The sequence below is a fragment of the Dromiciops gliroides genome, chromosome 1, assembly GCF_019393635.1.
Source record: "Dromiciops gliroides isolate mDroGli1 chromosome 1, mDroGli1.pri, whole genome shotgun sequence".
NCBI lineage: Eukaryota > Metazoa > Chordata > Mammalia > Microbiotheria > Microbiotheriidae > Dromiciops > Dromiciops gliroides.
This window is the reverse complement of record NC_057861.1, coordinates 604,913,452-604,934,396: the sequence shown is the minus strand read 5'-3', so window position 1 is coordinate 604,934,396 and position 20,945 is coordinate 604,913,452. Positions and strand designations below refer to the sequence as shown.

General features: G+C 37.2%; 2 protein-coding genes across 9 annotated transcripts in view; both read right to left on the bottom strand.

Moving 5' to 3' along the window:
* The window catches only part of GKAP1 (G kinase anchoring protein 1), a 68,605-nt gene that overhangs the window by 44,633 nt on the left and 3,027 nt on the right, over nucleotides 1–20,945 (bottom strand). For all 8 annotated transcript variants that reach the window (XM_043983851.1, XM_043983844.1, XM_043983871.1 and 5 more), the window contains exons 2-3: nucleotides 6,926–7,185; nucleotides 4,034–4,177 (exon numbers count right to left, since the gene is read on the bottom strand). In XM_043983851.1, the coding sequence (XP_043839786.1) occupies nucleotides 4,034–4,177; nucleotides 6,926–7,141 (360 nt within the window). In that variant the 5' untranslated portion in view covers nucleotides 7,142–7,185. The remainder of the gene's footprint in view (nucleotides 1–4,033; nucleotides 4,178–6,925; nucleotides 7,186–20,945) is intronic.
* On the bottom strand, nucleotides 8,060–8,743 carry LOC122740968 (60S ribosomal protein L19-like). Its single transcript, XM_043983920.1, has one exon. It carries the CDS (start codon nucleotides 8,717–8,719, stop codon nucleotides 8,129–8,131), a length of 591 nt encoding a protein of 196 aa, XP_043839855.1. The 5' UTR covers nucleotides 8,720–8,743; the 3' UTR covers nucleotides 8,060–8,128.

Sequence of the window (20,945 nt, the reverse complement as noted above, 5' to 3'; positions counted from 1 at the left end):
AAGTTATACATGAGTAGTGATGGAAAACATCTCTACATTAGCTAGGTTGTGAAAGAAAACAGATAAAAACAAAACTTCAGATTAAGGAATTGTCAAAAAAAAGTGTTTCATTCTGTTTTCAGATACCATCAGTTCTTTCTCTGTAGATGTACTGCAATTTTCATAAGTCCTTCAGAGTTATAGTGGATCACTGCCTTGCTGAAAACAACCACATGCTTCCCAGCAGATCATCTTCTTTTGAGAATAGGGGTCCTTAATCTTTTTTTGTGATAGACTCCTTTGAGAATTGCATAAAGCCTCCTCTTTACCAAATAATGTTTTTAAATGAATAAAACAAAATACATGCATTGCAAAGGAAATCAATTATATAAAATACTGTTATCAAAATCTTTAGATTGTAAACTCACTTAAGGCAGGGACTATTTTTTTTATTAATTGTATCCCCAAGTCCTTAGCACATGGCATGGCACAATACAGGTGCTTAATAACTGTTTATTGGAAAATAAAATAAGTTTATAGGTCCCAGGCATAAGGAATTAATTGTGATTTGGAGTTTTTATAACCCCATCTTTGCTTCATCATGGTCAGACCGAAAAGATGCAAGCTTCAAAAGCATAAGAGAAGATGGGTATGTACTTTAAGAGATTATAGAACAAACAACACAAAGAACATTTACTGAGTCAAAGTATCAAACTAAGTATCTAACACCCCCCCCCACACACACACCTAGGAGTTCCCCCAAGCCCACAGGGGTCTGGCCAAACTATCATGGGGACAGCTTGGGGGGTATGTTGAACCAATTGGAGACTCAGCATTGCTATAGAACCACCCTTCCTGTGAGAGAGGCAAGAAGGGGGAGAGTACTCAGAGAAGGAGAGGAAGAGGGAGAGAGGGGAAGAAAGGGAGAGAGGAGCTGGTGTTTTTGATCTTCAGACCTAACCAAGAGAGACTGCAAAGCTGATTCTTATTAGAACTACAGATTCCAGGTGGCGGTGAGTTTCTGTTGTTGGAGCCAGGCTAGCTCTTTGAGCTAGCGGAGCTGGAAACAAGTTTAGGGTTTGAGTTAGTTTTTGCCAGACCCAAGCTGTTCTGAGTAGCTGAGGAAGTAGAGGTACCTGGGGGCCTTTTTTTACCACAGAGATTTAGATTCTAACCATCTGGGAAGAGGGTCATATTTTTCCCTTTCTCTATCCCCTTTCTCATTGTCTCTGGTTTTATTAACTCCACTTGTGTTGTACACTTGTTCCCATTAATAAAACCAGATGTTTGTGGAAAAGAGGCTATTAATCTCCTTTCTTATTAGTCTGGGAGACATAATTGAGAAAGAGGCAGTTTGGAGAAAGGGAAACTCTGGACCTAGAGGTCTCTCATTATTTTCTGAACCCAATATTACGGCAAGCCACCCAATTAACTCTCCCCAAACTAAATTTGGCCCTAACAGGTCAAAACCCCATGTTTCTAGAAGGTTGAGGCTCTTGAACTTGGTAATTCATGTCTTTATAAGGCTACTCCCCAAAACTTGCCAGCTCCCCTGGAAATCTCCCCAATCTGCCTAAAAAGTTAGATTATAGGATAACGCTGCCTAGGGAATTTGAAATTGCTCTGTTCTCCATAGAAGCCAGGATTCACAAACACTGTCAGTGAACTACCCATAACTACTGTCTCAGACAGACTGTGTTCAAGTATGTTTATCTCTACCCTATGTTTCTGCAACTACTGCCAATCAAATTGCTCCATATGGGGAGAAAATTCCACTTGGGCAGATAACTCCAACACCACTCCTGCCCCAATGCAGGTCTACTCTGCTTTTTGTCGGTCTGTCTTCTGAATGGGGGAAGTCTAAGAACAATTAAAAAAAATAAAGATAGGGCAAAGGGCTCAGCTCTTCTAGTAAGAGTCCATCCTTTTGAGACCCAGCCCACCAATCATCCTGATGTTCCTGTGTCCTAAAAACAAAGTGCCAGTAGACATACCTATAATAAATAGTGAAATTCCTCTCAGGCGATTCCAAAGGCTTATACCCTGAAATTTCATCAAGGTGAATGAAGAACTCATCAAAAAGAATATCATCTAAACAATCTAACAATTAGAACAGTACATATCTTCATTAAACAAATTTGAGGATCAACACTCAGGTGAATATATAAATTATGAAAATTTTCAAGTAATTATTTCTATAGGGAAATTTTTTGCAATAATATTTTAATGATATTATTTTTTTTTAGTGAGGCAATTGGGGTTAAGTGACTTGCCCAGGGTCATACAGCTAGTAAGTGTTAAGTGTCTGAGGCTGGATTTGAACTCAGGTACTCCTGACTCCAGGGCTGGTGCTCTATCCACTGCGCCACCTAGCTGCCCCGATATTAGATAATTTTAAAGACATTTAATCCCTACACTTTTCATAGTATTGAAGGACTGCAATTTTTTACAACAACTGGCTCAAAATGTGATTCACTATGTTTAAAAGTACATGTTTGACTAGTTATTCAGTATATTGTGTGATACTATACTTTAATTTCAATCTACAATGCATTGATACTTCCTTGGTAGAATCAGTACTCAATTCACAGAGCACTGAGCAGTATGTGCATTGATTTGCTGTCTATCCTCCTAGGTAAATTGATATAACTGACCTCAAATCAAATTCAGAAGAACTTTTGGTGCTCGGAGCTTTGAGTCAACAACTACTGGTATGTTCTAGATGTATGCTACATCTTAAGCACTACTGGATATATCAACAAGGAGTATGGTTAATAAATACAATGAGCCTCAATTTTTAATACAACCTTACAGTTTCACTACAGACTTCATGGGATGGGATTCATGATTAGAATTTGGCAACAAAAGATCTTATTTTCAATAAAAATAAGTCTGACAGGAAGGGAGTGGAGTAGGCATTATAGGTCAAAAAGATGCACATGTATATACAAAAATCCACTTGAGGGAAAAGAAGCATATTAGAGGACAATTATTTTGCATATACTAGAGAATGCCCCTCAAGATGGAAAATATCAATCCTTTCCTAAAAAGGAAAAAAAAATTTTTAAACTGGTACACTGTTTAACTATTCCTGTCCTTTCCTGGCTCCTTTTACTCTCTAAATTAGAAGTACTCACTAAAGTTCTCTTCTTGACTCTTTTTTTTCTCTACACTTTCTCCACTAGTAATCTCCTATCTTCCTCTATTCCTTTAGTCTTCTCTTTCTACAATCTATTGTACTGTAAAGTCATCTTATCACATAACCATCGATCAAAAATTTAAAAATTTCATGGTTCCCATTATTTAAAAGCAGCAACTCCTCAGTCTAGCATTCAAGACCTTCCAGCATGTGGCTTCTTCCTACCTTCCCTTTTTTTCATACTAGTCCCCTTATATATACACTACATTCTAGGAAAATGGGACTACCATTCCCAAACCATTTCCTTCCTTTTGTTACCTCATGCCTTTACATGCATTTTCCCACGTTTGGATTCATCTGCCCTACATTTCTTCATGTTGAAAACTGAGTTCAGGCGACACACCATGATTTTCTTAATCCTCTATGGATAAATTATCCCTTCTCCCTCAAACCTCTTATGTCACTTACAATACAATGGGGAATATAAGACACAAATAAGTTAAACTATGTCATATATAAGGAATGTTATAAGAAATTGAGATGTTTAACTTGGAAAAGAGAAAATTAGGAGGGGGAAAGGAAGAAGAGCTCATTATAGGTTCCTTCAAACATTTAAGGTACTGTCATATGGAAGAATAGGATCACACTCATCTAATACTGATACAGAAGATATTTCATGGGAGCAGCTATTGACAGAATTTTGGTATAAAAAGTAGCACAACCTAAAGAATTATACAAAGCTGTGGGAAAACTTCACTCCATTACAGTAAGTATAATTACAATTATTCATCAACATATCAGTAGCAAAAATGAAGATATGCTATTAATTCATTTCTATGTTAACATGAAATTCACAAATTCACATTAGTAATTCCACCAAAGAATGAAGAAAAATAATGATCTGGTAAACTGTACCTGTTCATCTCTTTGTCTCCACTCTTGCCAATTTTCTTCTTGTAAATCTTTCTGTACTGGGCTTGGCAACGAAACCTCATGTTGAGAGCTACAAACCACCTGGGAGGATTTCTGGGGAATCTTCTTAAAAGCAATATTCCTAAGCTGAAAGGAAAACAACAACAAAGCATGGGTATTGCTATCAGCTAATTAACCCTAAGATATCAGTGACTAGAAATTAAAATTATTCTGACTAGTCAACCAGTTATTAAAACCAAATAAAATAACCATTATGTTTGCTGAAAACTTTATGGGCACTAATAATGTTACTTTGAGAGGCCGTGAGACATAGTGGTAAGAATACTGGTTCATCAACATCAGAATACTTGTATTCCAGTTTCAATACCAGTAGGAAGCTATGTGCCATTAGGCAAATTACTTATCTGTATGTGTAGCATCCCCAATTTCCTCATCTGTAAAAGAGAGAATATCTTCACTATTTAATTCACAGATTTGTTGTGAGGTTATAATGACTCAAAGTATATTATAAACTGTAAAGCACTATACTATGATCATAGGATTTATGACTAAAAGGGACTTTAGAAATCAAGTCTAATTTTTACAAATGAGAAAACATAAAATACAATAATGAAATACTATTTCTTAAGTTCCAATTTTCTGTTTACTTTTATGAATTCTTTAATTCCTTTTATTTTAAAAGTACAAAATTATTAAGACTGGAGAACAGAAAAACGAGTGTACTTTTAAGATAAAACTACTGGCATAAAAAGAATTACTTTCAGATGATTAAAAAAAATAAAAAATCTGTTTAATAACCTGATCCACCCTCGGTAAACTGACCACTGATATCCTGGATGTGATGAATGGAGTAAATAATTCTTTAAATTAATAGAAAATTTCATAGTAGTTCCACTTAAAAATGAAGATAAAGGAGCTGAGAGAAAGGGAAGAAAAATAAAAGGCTTTTAATTTGACTTTTAAGGTAACTGGGATGGGAGCCACAGTAGGGTTCTCAAGATAATCCAAACACCATTACTAAGATAATATTTATACAACATTTAATAACTAAGTGCTTTACCCAGATTATTCATTTGATCCCCAAAAACCCAGTTATGGTATGTAGGGCAAGTATTATTTCCAATTCACAGATGAAGAAACTGATGCTCTGAGATGCTAAGTGACTTATTCAAAGTTAAACTATTTATCAAGGCAAAGCCAGAACTTAAACCCAAATCTTCTAACTCTAAATAATAGCTGTCAACCTGCCTGACAAAAGAGAGATACTGATGAAGACCTGAAAAGATGATATATATTTATGTTCCTTCCATTACAGTGCAATTACCTCAGATATTTTCATTGCATTATTTTCATGATATATAGGACAGCATGGTAGGGAGAATGAGCGGAGAAATGAGACACCAGGTAATGAGGTTATTATGCATAAGCCATACAAAATAAGGATCCAGAATAAGTGTGGTTACAAGAATGGAAAGAAGGGAAGAAGTTCCTTAGGCTCAGATGTTACTGCTGAAACTTTCACCCTCCTTTCCAGTCTGATTTAGAAGATAATATAAGGCCCTTGAAATTGAGTACCCTAGTCCATTTTCTAGCCACATTCTAGTCAAGATCTTAACTTAGGCACAAGATCTACAAGTAACCCTCCTTGATGGTGGGCCTGTTTTCAACCTATTTTTTCCTGTCAGTCTGTCCTAGATACCATGAAAATATTCCAATTTTAAATTAATAAGCGTAACTATTTTGTAAGATACTGTTTTAGTATCAGAAGACCTATGTTTTACTCCTGGCTTTCCCAGTGACTTAATTTGACTCTCTGTAAGTCATCTAACACTTCCGAACCTCATTCTCTTCATCTATAAATTAGAAATGACTACCACAATAGTAGATATATGACCCTACATTCTGTTTTTCACATTCCCAATTTCAAGAGTAACAACCATGCAGCACAATAGTATGATAGCACCCAAAAGTTCTAAATGAGTGCCAAAAAATGTAAGAAAATTTTCTCTTTCAAATTATCTGAGGGAAAACGTTTTTAAACAGACACAGAAAAAAGTAGCCGTGGTAGAAAGATCACTCTTAAAGACTCAAATAATTAGTTGAATAAATAAAAATAGTATGAGAAGAAACAGTGATTTGATTAGTTTTTTCTTTTTTGTGTGTGGCAATGAGGGTTAAGTGACTTGCCCAGGGTCACACAGCTAGTGTCAAGTGTCTGAGGTCAAATTTGAACTCAGGCCCTCCTAAATCCAGGGCCAGTGCTTTATTCACTGTGCCACCTAGCTACCCCTAGTTTTTTCTAAAATAAAACAAAACTTCATAGTTTTTTATGTGTGTCAAACGTTTGTTTGTTTTTAACTCCCTCCATTATTATTTGGGGGAAGGAGGAAGGACAGGTGGTCCAGACCTGTCACTAGGAGTAGAGAGAACTCCCAGTGAGAAAATTCCCTCTACTAACAGGCTTTTCTCAACCTTTAAAGTCTTAGAAACTTGCCTGTGAACCTGAAAAGTTAAATAATTTGCCCAGGGTCACACAGCTGGTAAGTGTCAAGTGTCTGAGACCAGATTTTTGAATCCTCTTGAATCCAGGGCTGGTGCTCTATCCATTGAACCACCCAGCTACCCCTCAAAGGCTAGTGTCTTGAATCTAGGTCTTCTCAAGTTAAGGAATGCTTTTGCCCATCCATATGGAAGGTTATTTTTCTATATTTTTCCCAATTGAAAAATTTACTTTAAAATGTTCATTATGCAAATAATACTTAAAAATAATATTGAAAAATTTTGGAAAAACTGTCAAGTCTTCCTTAATAAGGAAAATAAGTAGGTGGACATGGGTCTTCAGACAAATTAAAAAAAAATAGTTTATTTTTATACCTCATTTGCTTCACTCTGCTGCTGTTCCTTCTTTTTTCTTCTTTTTTCTTTCTTCTTTTCATTTGTGGTTGGTTTGCTTCCCAATGTTTGAGACTTTCCAGTGTTCCGACCTCTGCCCTTCCCAGGCTCAGAATCAGAACCACTGCCGCTATCTACTTGCAAGAGGGCGAAACGAGAAGCAGTAGTGGGAACAGAACTGATCACAGCTGAAGCCATTGTAAAGATGACTCTCTCAATAAAAGTCTATTAGAGAATAATTCCTGAAAATGCAAGATAAATAAAAGGAATCAATGTAAGATGCCCTCAAAGAAACCTGTTTTTCCTTTCCATAAGTTTAGTTAACCCAGTGTTAAGATACACACACAGACCTGTTGGTAAAATATGTATTTTAAGAAATGAGTGCCTAAAACAAGGCATGAAACAGCAACACAAAAGCAAAAATCATAACATCTGCTATAATAATTAAGACTATGGAAGGGTTACTACCACAGTAGTTAAGTAGGTACTTAATTATTTCTAGAGTTGAAGTAAATGCATTTTTCTAAACCTATTCCTCCCCAAGTTCCTAGAAAAGAAGACGGTTCTTTATCCTATAAACACTTATAAGACATGTAAAAGAATTATCCATTTCTAGAAAGAGGAGAGTTGCAAATTTTCAAATAATTTCACTCATCTTTACAATACTGTAGTCAGGAAGATAGATGACAGAGTAGTTTATTCATCACTAGACAAATATATAAACACAATTGTGAGAATGTTTGTAAGCACATACACTGTGTGTGTGTGTGTGTGTGTGTGTGTGTGTGTGTGTGTGGGAAGAGTTTGAGTAAATGGGTTAGAGGAAAAGTATATCAAGTCTTAGGCTCTGGTATACCCTTCTTCTAACCCCTCTCCCCAATTTCTGGATTAGCCATAGTGGTTTTCAAGTATTTGGAGAATTGTTGTATGGAAAAGGAACTTATTCTGCTTGAACGTAAGGGACTTTTGCTTGTCTATGATGTTTAAAATTTTTATTATTGACTTGAATTAAGGAGTAGATGGCATATTTATCAAATCTATAGATGACATAATCTGGGAGGGACAGCTAACACAATGAATGGCAGTCAAGACCCAAAAAGATTTTTTTTTTTTTTGGACAGTCTGTCAAGTTTTATTTTATGAGCCAAATAGAAGGGTACTATGTACAGAGGAGATAGGGGAGAATCATTTCTTGGTCTCCTCCTCCTTAGACAAAGTCTTGATGATCTCCTCCTTCTTAGCCTGTAGACGCTCTTCCCGACGCTTTCGTGCTTCCTTAGTCTTGGACCGGCGAGCTTCAGCCTGGTCAGCCAGGAGCTTCTTCCGGGCCTTGTCTGCCTTCAGTTTATGAATGTGCTCCATGAGGATCCGCTTATTCTTGAACACATTACCCTTCTCCTTCAAGTACAGGCTGTGGTACATATGGTGGTCAATCTTTTTGGATTCACGGTATCTTCGGAGTAGCCGCCGTAGAATCCTCATTTGCCTCATCCAGGTCACCTTCTCAGGCATACGAGCATTGGCAGTACCCTTTCTCTTACCAATGCCCATGTGCCTGCCCTTCCGTCGAGCCAGAGTATTTTTTCGGCATCTGGCACGGGAGTGCACAGTAACAGGCTTCCGGATGATCAGCCCATCTTTAATCAGCTTCCGTATCTGCTGACGGGAATTGGCGTTGGCAATTTCATTGGTCTCATTGGGGTCAAGCCATACCTTCTTTTTTCCACATCGAAGGACACTAGAGGCAAGCCTCTTCTGAAGCCTGAGCATACTCATGGCTGCAGCCGCAGCGCGGAAAAGGAAGGGCACCCAAAAAGATTTTAACAGGCTAGAACACTGGGCTGAATCTAAGTGTTCAAAAAAAAGTAGTAAGAGTGAGAGAAGGGGCAGCTAGGTGGCGCAGTGAATAGAGCACCGGCCCTGGATTCAGGAGGACCTGAGTTCAAATTTGACAACACTTACTAGCTGTGTGGCCCTGGGCAAATCACTTAACTCCAACTGCCTCACCAAAAAAAAAAAGGAGTAAGAGAAGTATGACCACAGTTTGCCCATGAAGTCAGGGGATCTTAGTAAACCATGAGTTCAAAATGAGTCAACAGTGGGGCTTGGCAACTGATAAAGCAAACATAATCAGATGTCATTTATATGTACGTCCTAGAAACTGGAAGTGATAGAATATTCTATTGTACTTTGCCCTGGTCAATTAATCAGTACATGCTCTGTTTAATAATACCTGGCATTTACATGGCACTTTAAGGTTTATAAATTGCTTCACATATGTAATCTCATTTGATCCTCACAAACAGCCATGGCAGGGAAGATGCTATGACCACCATTTTATAAATGATGACATGGAGATACAACTGGTTAAGTGACTTGCTCAGGTTCACACCACTATTAAGTGTCTAAATCAGGATTTGAACTGCAGTCTTCTTGATTCCAAGAGTTTAACCTTCTATGAATTTTGCCACCTAGCTCCAAGTCATGGTTTAAGAAGGATATCAATAGGGGCAGCTAGGTGGCACAGTGGATAAAGCACTGGCCCTGGAGTCTCTTGACTGAGTTCAAATCCGGCCTCAGACACTTAACACTTACTAGCTGTGTGACCCTGGGCAAGTCACTTAACCTTAATTGCCTCACTAAAAAAAAAAAAAAAAAAAGGATATCAATAGACATCCAGAAAAGGACAATCAGGATGGTGTAATTTCAAGTTCAGGCTGTATTAGGAGTGGTTGAAGGAAATGACACACACACACACACACACACACACACACACACACACACACACACACAATTATCAGAATATACATAATGCATAAAAGAATCAACATAAAGCAATTTGTTGAAGAGGCACCAGCAGCTGGGGGAGGACATCAGAAAGGGTCATGTAAAAGTCGAATTCTGAAAGAAAAAAGAGATTCTAAGAGAAAGGAGAAGGGATCTCTTTCCATTTAAACAGAACAGATGTACAAAGGCATGCGATGGAATGTCATACATGAGGAACAGTAAGTTCAGTAAGTCAGTTTTCTGGAATGAAGTATGTGTGAAAGGGAATAATATATGATATGTCTGGAAAGGCAGGTTGGAGCCAGGTGAAATACTTTAGATTTTTTTTTTGAGGGTTAAGTGACTTGCCCAGGGTCACCAGCTACTAAGTGTCAAGTGTCTAAGGCTGGATTTGAACTCAGGTCCTCCTGAATCCAGGGCTGGTGCTTTATTCACTGTGCCATTTAGCTGCCCTGGGTGAAAGACTTTAAATGCCAAACAAAGAAGCTTGTGTTTTATCAAAGCAGTAACAGGAAACCAATGGAACTTAACAAACAGGGGAGTCACATAGTCCTGTGTCTTAGGAATATCATTTTTCTTTTTCTTTTTTTTTCCCTTGCTGGGCAATGAGGGTTAAGTGACTTGTCCAGGGTCACACAGCTAGTAAGTGTCAAGTGTCTGAGGCCGGATTTGAACTCAGGTCCTCCTGAATCCAGGGCTGGTGCTTTATCCACTGCACCAACCAGCTGCCCCCCCTAGGAATATTATTTTGATAGCAACATGGAGGATGAACTAGAGAAAGGGAGTGTGTAATTTAAGATTCTAAGTGTGGATTCTAATCTGTTCCCCCAGTTTTGGGGGAAACTGACTAAAATCACTGATAAAACGAGTTTAGGTTTTTAAGGGTTTATTGAAAAATAGAAAAAGATTGAGAACAGAATTCCAACAGTCTGGCATTCCTATCTTTCCTCAAATTTCCTGTGAAGTCCTCTGCCGCCACTACCACCATCAAGTCAGGAACCCAAAAGAGAGAGCGCTCTCCGCGCAGGTCCTCTTTCCTCCTTCCTGTCTCCTCCCAGAAAACAGGAAGCTCCTCAAGTTGATTGGCTGGTAGCCTTGATAGACAGCACCCACGAGCAAACGTCACTTCCTGACGCCAAGGAAAAGCCACATGGTCTTGCCCTCTGAGGCATTTTCCTCATGGTGGAGCTTTCCTATAGTAAGTCTCCAGTAGGTGGCATCATTCCAATCATTACAGGGGACTGGAAGCAGGAGACTAATTCTGAGGTTACTGTAACAGGTGAAAAGACATGAACTGAATTAGGGTAATGTCTAGTTGAGTGAAGAAAAACGGACAGAACTGAAAGAGGTGGACATAAAAACAAGTCTTAGCAAGTATATATTGGTTAAAGGAGAGTAAGTAGCTGAGGACGACTCCAAGGATTAAAATTCATGTGAATCCAAGGGTGACCTATCAGAAATAGGGAAGTTTGCAAGAGGGAGACATGGAAGGTAGGGGTGGTATGGAGAAATATATCAGGGAATAAGTTCTAGAAGGGATATACTGAGTTTGATATATGCAATTAAGAATAATTTGTCTTGTGCCTAGACAGAAGAACTAGAAAGGGCAGAAGCTGCCTAAGGCAAATTTAGGTCTGAAATAAGAGACATTTCTGAGAAAGGAAAACTATTAAAAATATACAGGATCTGAATCCAGGTATTTATTACTCCCAGGCCAGACCTCTTATCCACTATACAATGCTATATCTCCTAATTATGTTGTTTTAGACCTTTCTAAAATTTTCATAGGGAGACACAATTAAGGATCTTTAAGACATAAGAATTCTGTCCTAAATTACCTGTTTCTAAAATCAATCTGTATATATTGATTAATCTTGCTAAAATGAAAGTGGTCAGAAACAAACTTATGCCAAAATAAAAACATTTTAATTTTAGCAAGAGTAAGATCAAAGAAGGAATAAGACAATAAGACTGCCTTTGCCACATGTGTTCTACCAATAGAAGGAAAATAACTCTTCTCTGCCTTTTCTTTACCATGGAGAACATGTTTGGACTAGAAAGGATAAAACCAAAATGGTTAACAGGGAACTGAAACCTGAGAGGGAAATTAAATAGCACATCTAGCTGCCTTCAATGAATTCAATTTTCCAGACCTAGAAAACTACATTTGGATGTTGTTCTGAATTGGCACATGTGATTGCTAAGCTGCTGATCTTTGAAAAGGTACCACAAGACTGGAAATAAATGCTGTCCCAATTTTCAAAAGGCAAAGACAGTGCAATCCTCAAACTACTGAAGGACTTGACATTTTTGGCAAAACACTAAGACATATTAAAGAGATTGTGAGCATTTTTAGAAAAGGAATCAGTGATCCCTAAGAGCCAAAACAGGTTCATCAAAAATAGGTCATTCGGGGCAGCTAGGTGGCACAGTGGATAAAGCACTGGCCCTGGAGTCAGGAGTACCTGAGTCAAATCTGGCCTCAAACACTTGACACTCACTAGCTGTGTGACCCTGGGCAAGTCACTTAACCCCTACTGCCCAGCCAAAAAAAGTCATTCACCAGATTAAATTTCATGTTGACAGAATTACTAAACTACTGGAACATAGGACTGCCAAAGACAAGAAATACCACCTATATTTTAGCACAGCATCTGATAAAGCCTTCCAATGAATCACTGTTGACAAGACTGAAAAACGTGAGCTAGGTTCATAGAATAAAATGGGATTCAGACGTTCGAATGAATAGACCCCAAAATAAATTAATGGGCTAATACAACCTGGAGGAAAATCTCTAACGATAACTCCAGGGGTCTGTTCTTGGCTATTGCTTACAAGTTTACTGAGGCAGCAGTAAGATAAAAAGGCACGAAGTTAGCTATACAGATACAAGTGAGGATACAAGAAACCATCAGCTGTCCAGAACAATGGTCAAATCTAAAAAGATGAAATTTAACAATTAAATTCCTATCCTTTGATTCAAAAAATCAATAGCACAAATATAGGAGAGAACATAGCTAGAAAACTGCTCATGTGAAAAAGATTTGGATATTTTAGCTATCTGCAAATCACTGAGACACACTAACCTTTCAAGAAAGTTAATAGATCCTTTTGGTGGCATGAAAAGGTATAGTATATCAAACAAGAAAGGTATGGGGGCAGCTAGGTGGCACCGTGGATAGAGCACTGGCCCTGGAGTCAGGAGTACCTGAGTTCAAATCTGCCCTAAGACGCTTGACACTTACTAGTTGTATGACCCTGGGCACATCACAACCCCAACTGCCTGCCTGCCTCCCCCCACACACACACACACAAAAGAGAGAGAGAGAGAGAGAGAGAGAGAGAGAGAGAGAAACAAACAAACAAACAAACAAACAAAAGGTATGATTACTACTACTACCATTACAATACTCTGACCTGATCAAGCAAGATCTGGAATATCATACTCAGTTCAGTATGCTATATTTTAGAAAAAACACAGACTGGAGTACATGATAAAAGGCTTAAAGACCATGCTTAATAAGGTTCAAATGAAAAAATAAGTTTTCTTCTCTGGACGAGAACAGACATAAGTAGAGAGCACCTATGGGGCAAGCAAACTAGTCTAGCAAACGTAGGGAAGCGACAGGAGGAGACTTGTGCCAGACAAGGGAAGCCACTACTACCACTCAACCACAACATCCCTGAAACACTGACAGAAGCAGCCTAGGACCCTGAATCCAAGTTTTAGCAACAGTAGTAGTGTTCCCCAATGTACACAGTATCAACAACATTGGGTGTTGATCAACTCTTCTCAGAAACACAATGGTCCAAGATAGTTCCAAAGGACTCAGGATGGAAAATGCTCTCCACATCCAGAAAAAAGAACTGTGGAATCCAGATGCAGATTGAACCATACTATTTCTATTTTTTTTTAATTTTTCTTTTTTGAGGTTTTTCCCTTTTGCTCTGATTCTTCTTTCACAGCATAACTAATGCAGAAATATGTTTAATGTGATTGTACATATATAACCTACATCAGATTGCTTGCTGTCTTGGGGAGGGGAGAAAAATTTGAAACTAGAAATCTTATAAAAACAAATGTTGAAAATTCTCTCTACATGTAACTGGAAAATAATAAAATACTTTTATGAACTCTTTTTAAAAATCAGCATTTCCCAAATTATTTGTCCTGCTTCCAGACCAATCAGTGGAGCCATCATCCTGGGAAGTAGCACCCATGGAGAAGTGGCCCAACAACTGCTTCTGTAGGTTCTGCAGTGACAGCTACTACAGGCTCAAAAAAAAGGAAAAATTCTTGCTACTACAGTACTTAGCACTGGTAAATGGTTCACTATCAGGAACTGATATGGTTTTTATCAGTAGAAATGACAATGAAATTGATATACTACCATCTGCTTTGCTGTTGCACCATAAGGACCATAGGACCTTTTCATTTTACTTGCAGGTGAAACCTTGTATATGTGATACTGCCCCCATTACAAAGTGAGCTCCTTGAGAATACAGACTCTCTTTCTATTTCTATCCCCAGTGCTTAGCACATATAAATGCTTTTTCTTTCATTTATTACTATGGCTGTTTTCAAGTATTTGATGGGCTATAATCTGGATGAGGGTCAGATTTGTTCTGCTTGGTCCTAAAGGGAAGAAAAAGGAACACGTTAGTCAATAAACATTTACTAAGCAACTACTATTTGCCAGGTACTGTGCTAGGTGCTAGGACAAAGTGGACAAGTTACCAGGAAGCATATTTTGGATCAAAATAAAAGTAAAAATTTCTGATAATTACAACAATCTATCTCAGAATGTACTAGAATTCCCACTGTTTATTGGTCTTTCTATTGAAATTAATGTAAATCATAATAAATAAAAGAATTCCAGGAATACATACTTCATAGAAGTGCTTTTCTGAATGTAAGACATTGTACATAGAAAGGAAGATAGGCTTGGACAATGCATATGAGCAGGAAGTCCACAGTTGCATACATTATTGAGCTTACAGAGCTCAATATAAAAAAAGCATTTTGGCAAATCTAGGATTTTTTGATGATATTCCATGACTGGTAGTCCAGAGAGAAAGAAGGTACAGAAGCAATAATAAAATTTCAGAACTGAAAGGGTTCTTTAAGGCAGAGGCATCCAGTCTGTCTAAGACCTATATAGGCCAGATGATGCTCACAACATCCTGGGCCACATTTAAATAAAATTGGGAAATATCTAATAAAATAAATTAAAATATGACAAAATGTAAGCAATATTAATAGGTAGTTTTCTAAGTCAATATGAAGTCCACAGGGATCTGTAACAATTGGAATGACGCCACCTGCTGGAGACTTACTGTAGGAAAGCTCCTCAATGAGGAGAAGACCTCTGAGGGCAAGGCCATGCAGCTTTTCTTTGGTGTCAGGAAGTGATGTTTGCTTGTGGGAGGAAGAGGGGGCGAGGCTGGCTCTCTTGCTCTCTTTCCTCAGGACTCAGGTGGAGAAGGGAGTTAGAAATGCGCTCTCCCTTTGATAGATAGATGAATCTAGGCCTTTCTCTTTCTTTTCACTAAATTCTTATTCTCCTTAATAAATGCTTAAAAGTCTAACTCTTGCTAAAACTTATAATTTATTGGCGACCACTCATTAGATATTTTAGACAGACTAGCTAGAATTTTAGCTCCTTACAGACCAAAGAAAAGCTGCAAGGCCTTGTCCTCAGAGGTCTTCTCCTCATGGTGGAGCTTTCCTACAGTAAGGCTCCAGCAGGTGGCATCATTCCAATCGTTACAGATCCTTGTGCATGGTTTAGGGGGCCTCTATTTCTCTTGGCTTCTAACTTCCACCTTTAAACTTTTAAACTTTCACCTTTACTTTAACACTTCATTCTGTCCTATCAGGTAGTAGTAGTCCGGTCCATGGAAATATATGAGTATTAGACAGATTATTACCAAGGAATGTTGAGAGAATTCCAAAAGCAGTTATAATTTAGATCATTTCTAAGGTCCCTTCTGAGTTTCCATTCCCTGGGTAGAACTTTTGGATTAACTGAGTAGGTAATTTCTGACTACAGAAAGAACTAACCTCCTCTATAATAACAATATAATTTTAACATTTCCTGGAAGGCTGTGAGAAAGAATATATAAAAATTTGCAGTTTAAAGTAGTGAAGTCAAACCTTGCCCCTGAAATTTACTGGTTTTTGACCAGACAGGTCACAATTTCCGTGAGTCTGAGTTTCCTCATCTCAAAATAGCTAATACTTATAGTATTGTATACCTACAGTATAATACCTGACTCACAGAGATGTTAAATAGACCACATGAAATAAAGTATGGAAAGCACTTGAAAAATCTGTAAAATTTAAAATGTTTTATGTCAGCTTTTATTATTATTATTATTGTTAGAAGCAGCTGAATCTGCCAACTATCTCAAAAAAAAAAAGGTACTAAGCATCAAACATAGACAAGGGATAAATACTAGATCTATAATTTCATTAGAATAGGTAACTCCTGGGTGAACACAATTCCACAAATGCAGCTTGGCACCTTTTCTGCAACTCACAGTCTGAGAGGTTAAGAGACTTGCCCAGAGTCACAAAACCATCAAGTGTCAGAGACAGGTTTTGAACACAAGTCTTCCTTGGCTTTGAGACTAGCTGTCTACTACACCACAGGATGTCTTTTTGCAACATGCCAAAATTAAAATGATCAAATTTGGCAAACTTTTTCCAACTCTTAACTGGATAAAAAATAAATAACTACCTATATTCAATAGGTCACTTCTTTTATGTACTTGGATGAGGGAGGGAGATGCATGTTTAAGTTAAATGATCTTGGCAGATCCATTGAGATAAGAGTTTTACTTGAAATCAGAAGTCCAACTAGAAAAATGACTTTCTTTTGTGGTTGAGACATCTCAACCACATCTGTCCACAAAATTGCTTAGGCCAAAAATATCTCTTCTATGGAAGAGGATTCTGTCTCAATTGAGAGCTTGAGAAAATTCCAAGGTCCTAGCTGAGGAAATTATTGCCTTTTAAATGTAGGAATCTTTGTAGCCAGCCCCCGAACACATCTGGTCCTCCTTATATATGCCATATGCTCCATGACTCTATGCGAATTGAGGGACCTGCCAGCAGATTTGTGACTTTAGCTTAGACTCCAACTCTCTTTCAGGTAATAAGTCCCTACAGATGCTTGAGTCTAAAGACATACTTGTCAGTGTAAAGAAAAGCTAGGCTCCCCTATATTTTTAACAGAATAGCTACTTTGCCTTCTGTATATTAAATGTACACTTTTATCACTCTTCAATCAAAAGCTGACAAAATTATCAATCTAGTTTCTCACATACTTCAACTCTGCATTGTTTGAAGTCTTGTAAGGTTCAGTTCATGCATCTGGAAAAATGAGAGGTGAGAGAGGGGAGTTGTGGTAGGGGAAAGAAAAGAGGAAGAGATGGAAAGAAATGTGAAAGGGAAGAGATGGGGGAAATGCCTCTGATGAACATATTAACTATTTATTTCCCCAGTTTCTAAGTTCTTTCCCTTTTCCTTTATTATGCTGGATAATCAGAAAGAAAAAAAAACCATACCCAGCTTACCTTAGGACCCTGCAGAAATACTTCTGTCAATTATCTATACTATGCTCCAGCTTTTTTAAAAAAGGTTGGTTATCAGCATTACTGATTTAAACAACGTTTGTGTCTTTTGCAGAATCAGTTGAAGATTTGTTATCCAGTATCCTTTATATAAGAACCCACACAACACATTTCTCCAATGGGTCAATACTAGGAAAAAAAATTCCTCCAGATGATTTGTATTCTCTCTTTTATCAGAAAATAAGAATAAAATGCATACATTTCCCATCTTTTCCTTCTTTGCCTGAGCTGCCGAGAAATTAAGAGCTATATTCTTTCTCAAGTTTTCTAACTCATTCCAGGTACCTGGTAATAATAATTAATATACTCCTTTTGACTAGTTTTTGTTTTAAAAAATTGTCCTTTTTATACACTTAATTTATAAAGTAATGTAATTAAGAAACAAAGTATAAATTCGAAATACCAGGAAATAAAATATTGAAACAGCTGCCCAAAAGATTTATGAGTCATTTAAAGATTGACTACCAACAGATATTAAACAAAATTATATATATGTACATATACAAATTCTCTATTACAGTTCTAATGATGTGAAAATAATTTCTTACAAGATCATACCATCATAATGCATGCTTTGACAAATTCCATACCAAGCTGAAAAGGTACTGGTAGACTACATGCCTTTTGTCCAGGGATCAACCTAGGTTCAAATAGCTTTGTTGCCAGAATGTTGGCCATCAGGTGATAAAATGTTTTGGCCGCAGCAATTCACAAAAACAGTCTATGAAAGTATAGAATGGTCATAATATGCATCAGTGAAAAGAATACAAACACTGGTGAAATAATGAATCACTTAAATATGTAAATATCAATAATTATAGTCTAAGAGGTGTCTGCTGCACCTATACTCTTCAGTGAAGCCAAACCAGATTAAAAAGTAATTGGGAAATATTTAACAAAATAAAAAAAAATACAATAGAACATAGATAATATGTGTCAATATGTGGCAGGGATTCTTATGTATGGTTTAGTGGCCCCTATTTCTATTGGAGTTTGACACCACCATTCTAAAAGAATATTACTGTTGGTAATTACCATTTAATCTTATCACCAAAACATCAAATTCAAAGAATTGGTAATTTGAGGGTGGTATCACACCCATGTATTTTATTTTCAAGTTTCAAGTTTTCCTAGAAGCATGTGTATTAAAGATTTTCTGGTTGATAATCTGAAGGGGGGTGGGATTTGCAATGTGGAAAATTATCAATCTTGCTTCCCAACTAAAATATGCTTCACATACATTCTGCTTCAAGTTTAAGTCAGATGACTTATTTAAAAACTGATAAAATTCTGTAAGTACTATAGGTACTTCAAGTACAAATTGAAGACAGTATTTTGATTGCAGTCAACATTCTAATTTTTTTTTTTTAGTGAGGCAATTGGGGTTAAGTGACTTGCCCAGGGTCACACAGCTAGTAAGTGTTAAGTGTCTGAGGCCAGATTTGAACTCAGGTACTCCTGAGTCCAGGGCCGGTGCTCCATCCACTGTGCCAACTAGCTGCCCCAACATTCTAAATTTTAATAATTCTAAAATTACTATTTAAAATGGCCTGCAAGTTGCACAACTCAATTTTAAGAGTTGTTTGGTCCAAAGCATTTCCCCAGAGTTACTGCTAGAAATAATTTATTTCCATGTCTTAGATCCAATAACTCGAGGCCCTAGGAGGAAAGATAGCCAGGACATGAATGAACGTGTTAGACAAATAAGAATAAAATCATGGCAGAAGTCACTTAAAAACAACTTTTCTTATACAGTAGGCATACCTAACTCTACAACTAAGTATGTTTAAAGTATCAAATGTATAACTTCAGCTATGGGCTATCCATCTACGGTCCCAGAAGATGTCAGGTTCCTGGAATGGCCCTAAACATAGATGTCACCCCCAAAATTATTTGGCAGGCAAAGAAGTAGCCACTGAACAAATGTCAACAACAAATTTTGCTGAGAAGAGCCAAGATTACATCTATTACTGTGTGAAAAGTTCAGGGAACTTTGTGTAGAAGGGAAAGGTGTGCTCTAATTAGTTAGCAAGGTTTATAAAAGGCCAGGCGTTTCCCAATTATAAAAGTAACAGAATATCTAAAATTAAAGAAATTAAGCAAAAGTGGCAGATGGCTTAAGTAGCCACTGGAAATTAGAACCATAAACAAGGTGGCAAGCATTGGCCACTGACAACAAAAACAAATGACAATTTATACAGAAGAGAGAACATCTGCTAAATTCAATGGGGTGAATAGACACCTACTCTACATTTCTTTATGGCCGAAGGCCTCTTTAAAGTTGGGGGCATATGAGGTAGATAAGGAAGTATGGTGTGGGTGGCTTTTTGCTCAGCATCCTTTGAAGATACCAGTGTGCTGCCCAGAAGGCATACTAATCAATACAGTTCAACAGTTTAGAGGGATATTCATTTTATTTACAAGCTAAACCCTGTTCTGTAGCTTATAGGATAGTGAATCACAAACAACAGAGCAGAACAAGGTCTATCAAAGAAATCAACCTACAATAAAGATTCTAATCTTCCTCTGGTGAAAGCAAAAGAATGAAGCATAATAAAGGTATATTAACCTTAAGAGAAAATGGACCTTGGTAGAAAATCTGAAAAGGGCAAGCAAGGAAAGTTCAGTATAACACATGCATAAACTGAAATTTATCAAATGTTAAGTGTTCATTATGAATACCAAACTGGAATAAACACTAAGGGTAAAAGGACAAAAATACAACAGTCCAGGTCTACAAGAAACTTATCTTCTATTGGGCAAATCCAAGAACAAAAGAAAATTAAATCCAAGATGCCTTTTCCTCCTCAAATGAACAACTTTGACAAATTAACAATCTTAATACTGAACAATCCTGAAAGGTAGAGGTGAAAAAAGAGCATATCCTAGGAATGGGGGCAGTATGTTCAAATGCAGAGAGGTGAGGGGAAGGAATGCTGAATTCTGGGACTACTTAATAGTACACTTAGGTTAGAACACAGAGTACATTAAAGTAAAAAATGTGAGATAAGGCTGAGATAAAAGAAAGAACAAGTAAGCAGATGGAACACAAGGGAAAAAATATCAAGAAATGACAACTTTTAGAGATATCAATAAAATGTTTCAACAAACAAGACATCAGGGAAGACTATAAATAGTGCAGAAACTTAAATACAGAGGTGGGACTAGCATACATCTTAGTACCAGTCCTCTATTTCTGCTGAGCACATTACTGAATGTCACTAGACTACTTTAGATTAAAGAAAATTGTCGATGTCAAAATGTTAGGAAATTCTTGCTCTTAGCAAATCTTAAATACCAGCAATTATTTTTAACTATAATAACTGAAGTAAGCAAGCCATTGAATTAGTAATCCCTAAATCCATCTATATTTAATATTTGGAATATATTTATTAATTTATTTTCAAGACTGCTGTGACAAAGGGGTTTTATGAATTTTTAAATGTTAGAAAAATGAGTTATTGACTGAAAGATCTAATTCTAGATGTATGTTGGAAAAAGTTTAGAAGTGCAAAGTTGCAAAAGAAACCTAGGAATTTACTATGGGTGATATATATATATATTATTATGACCAAAT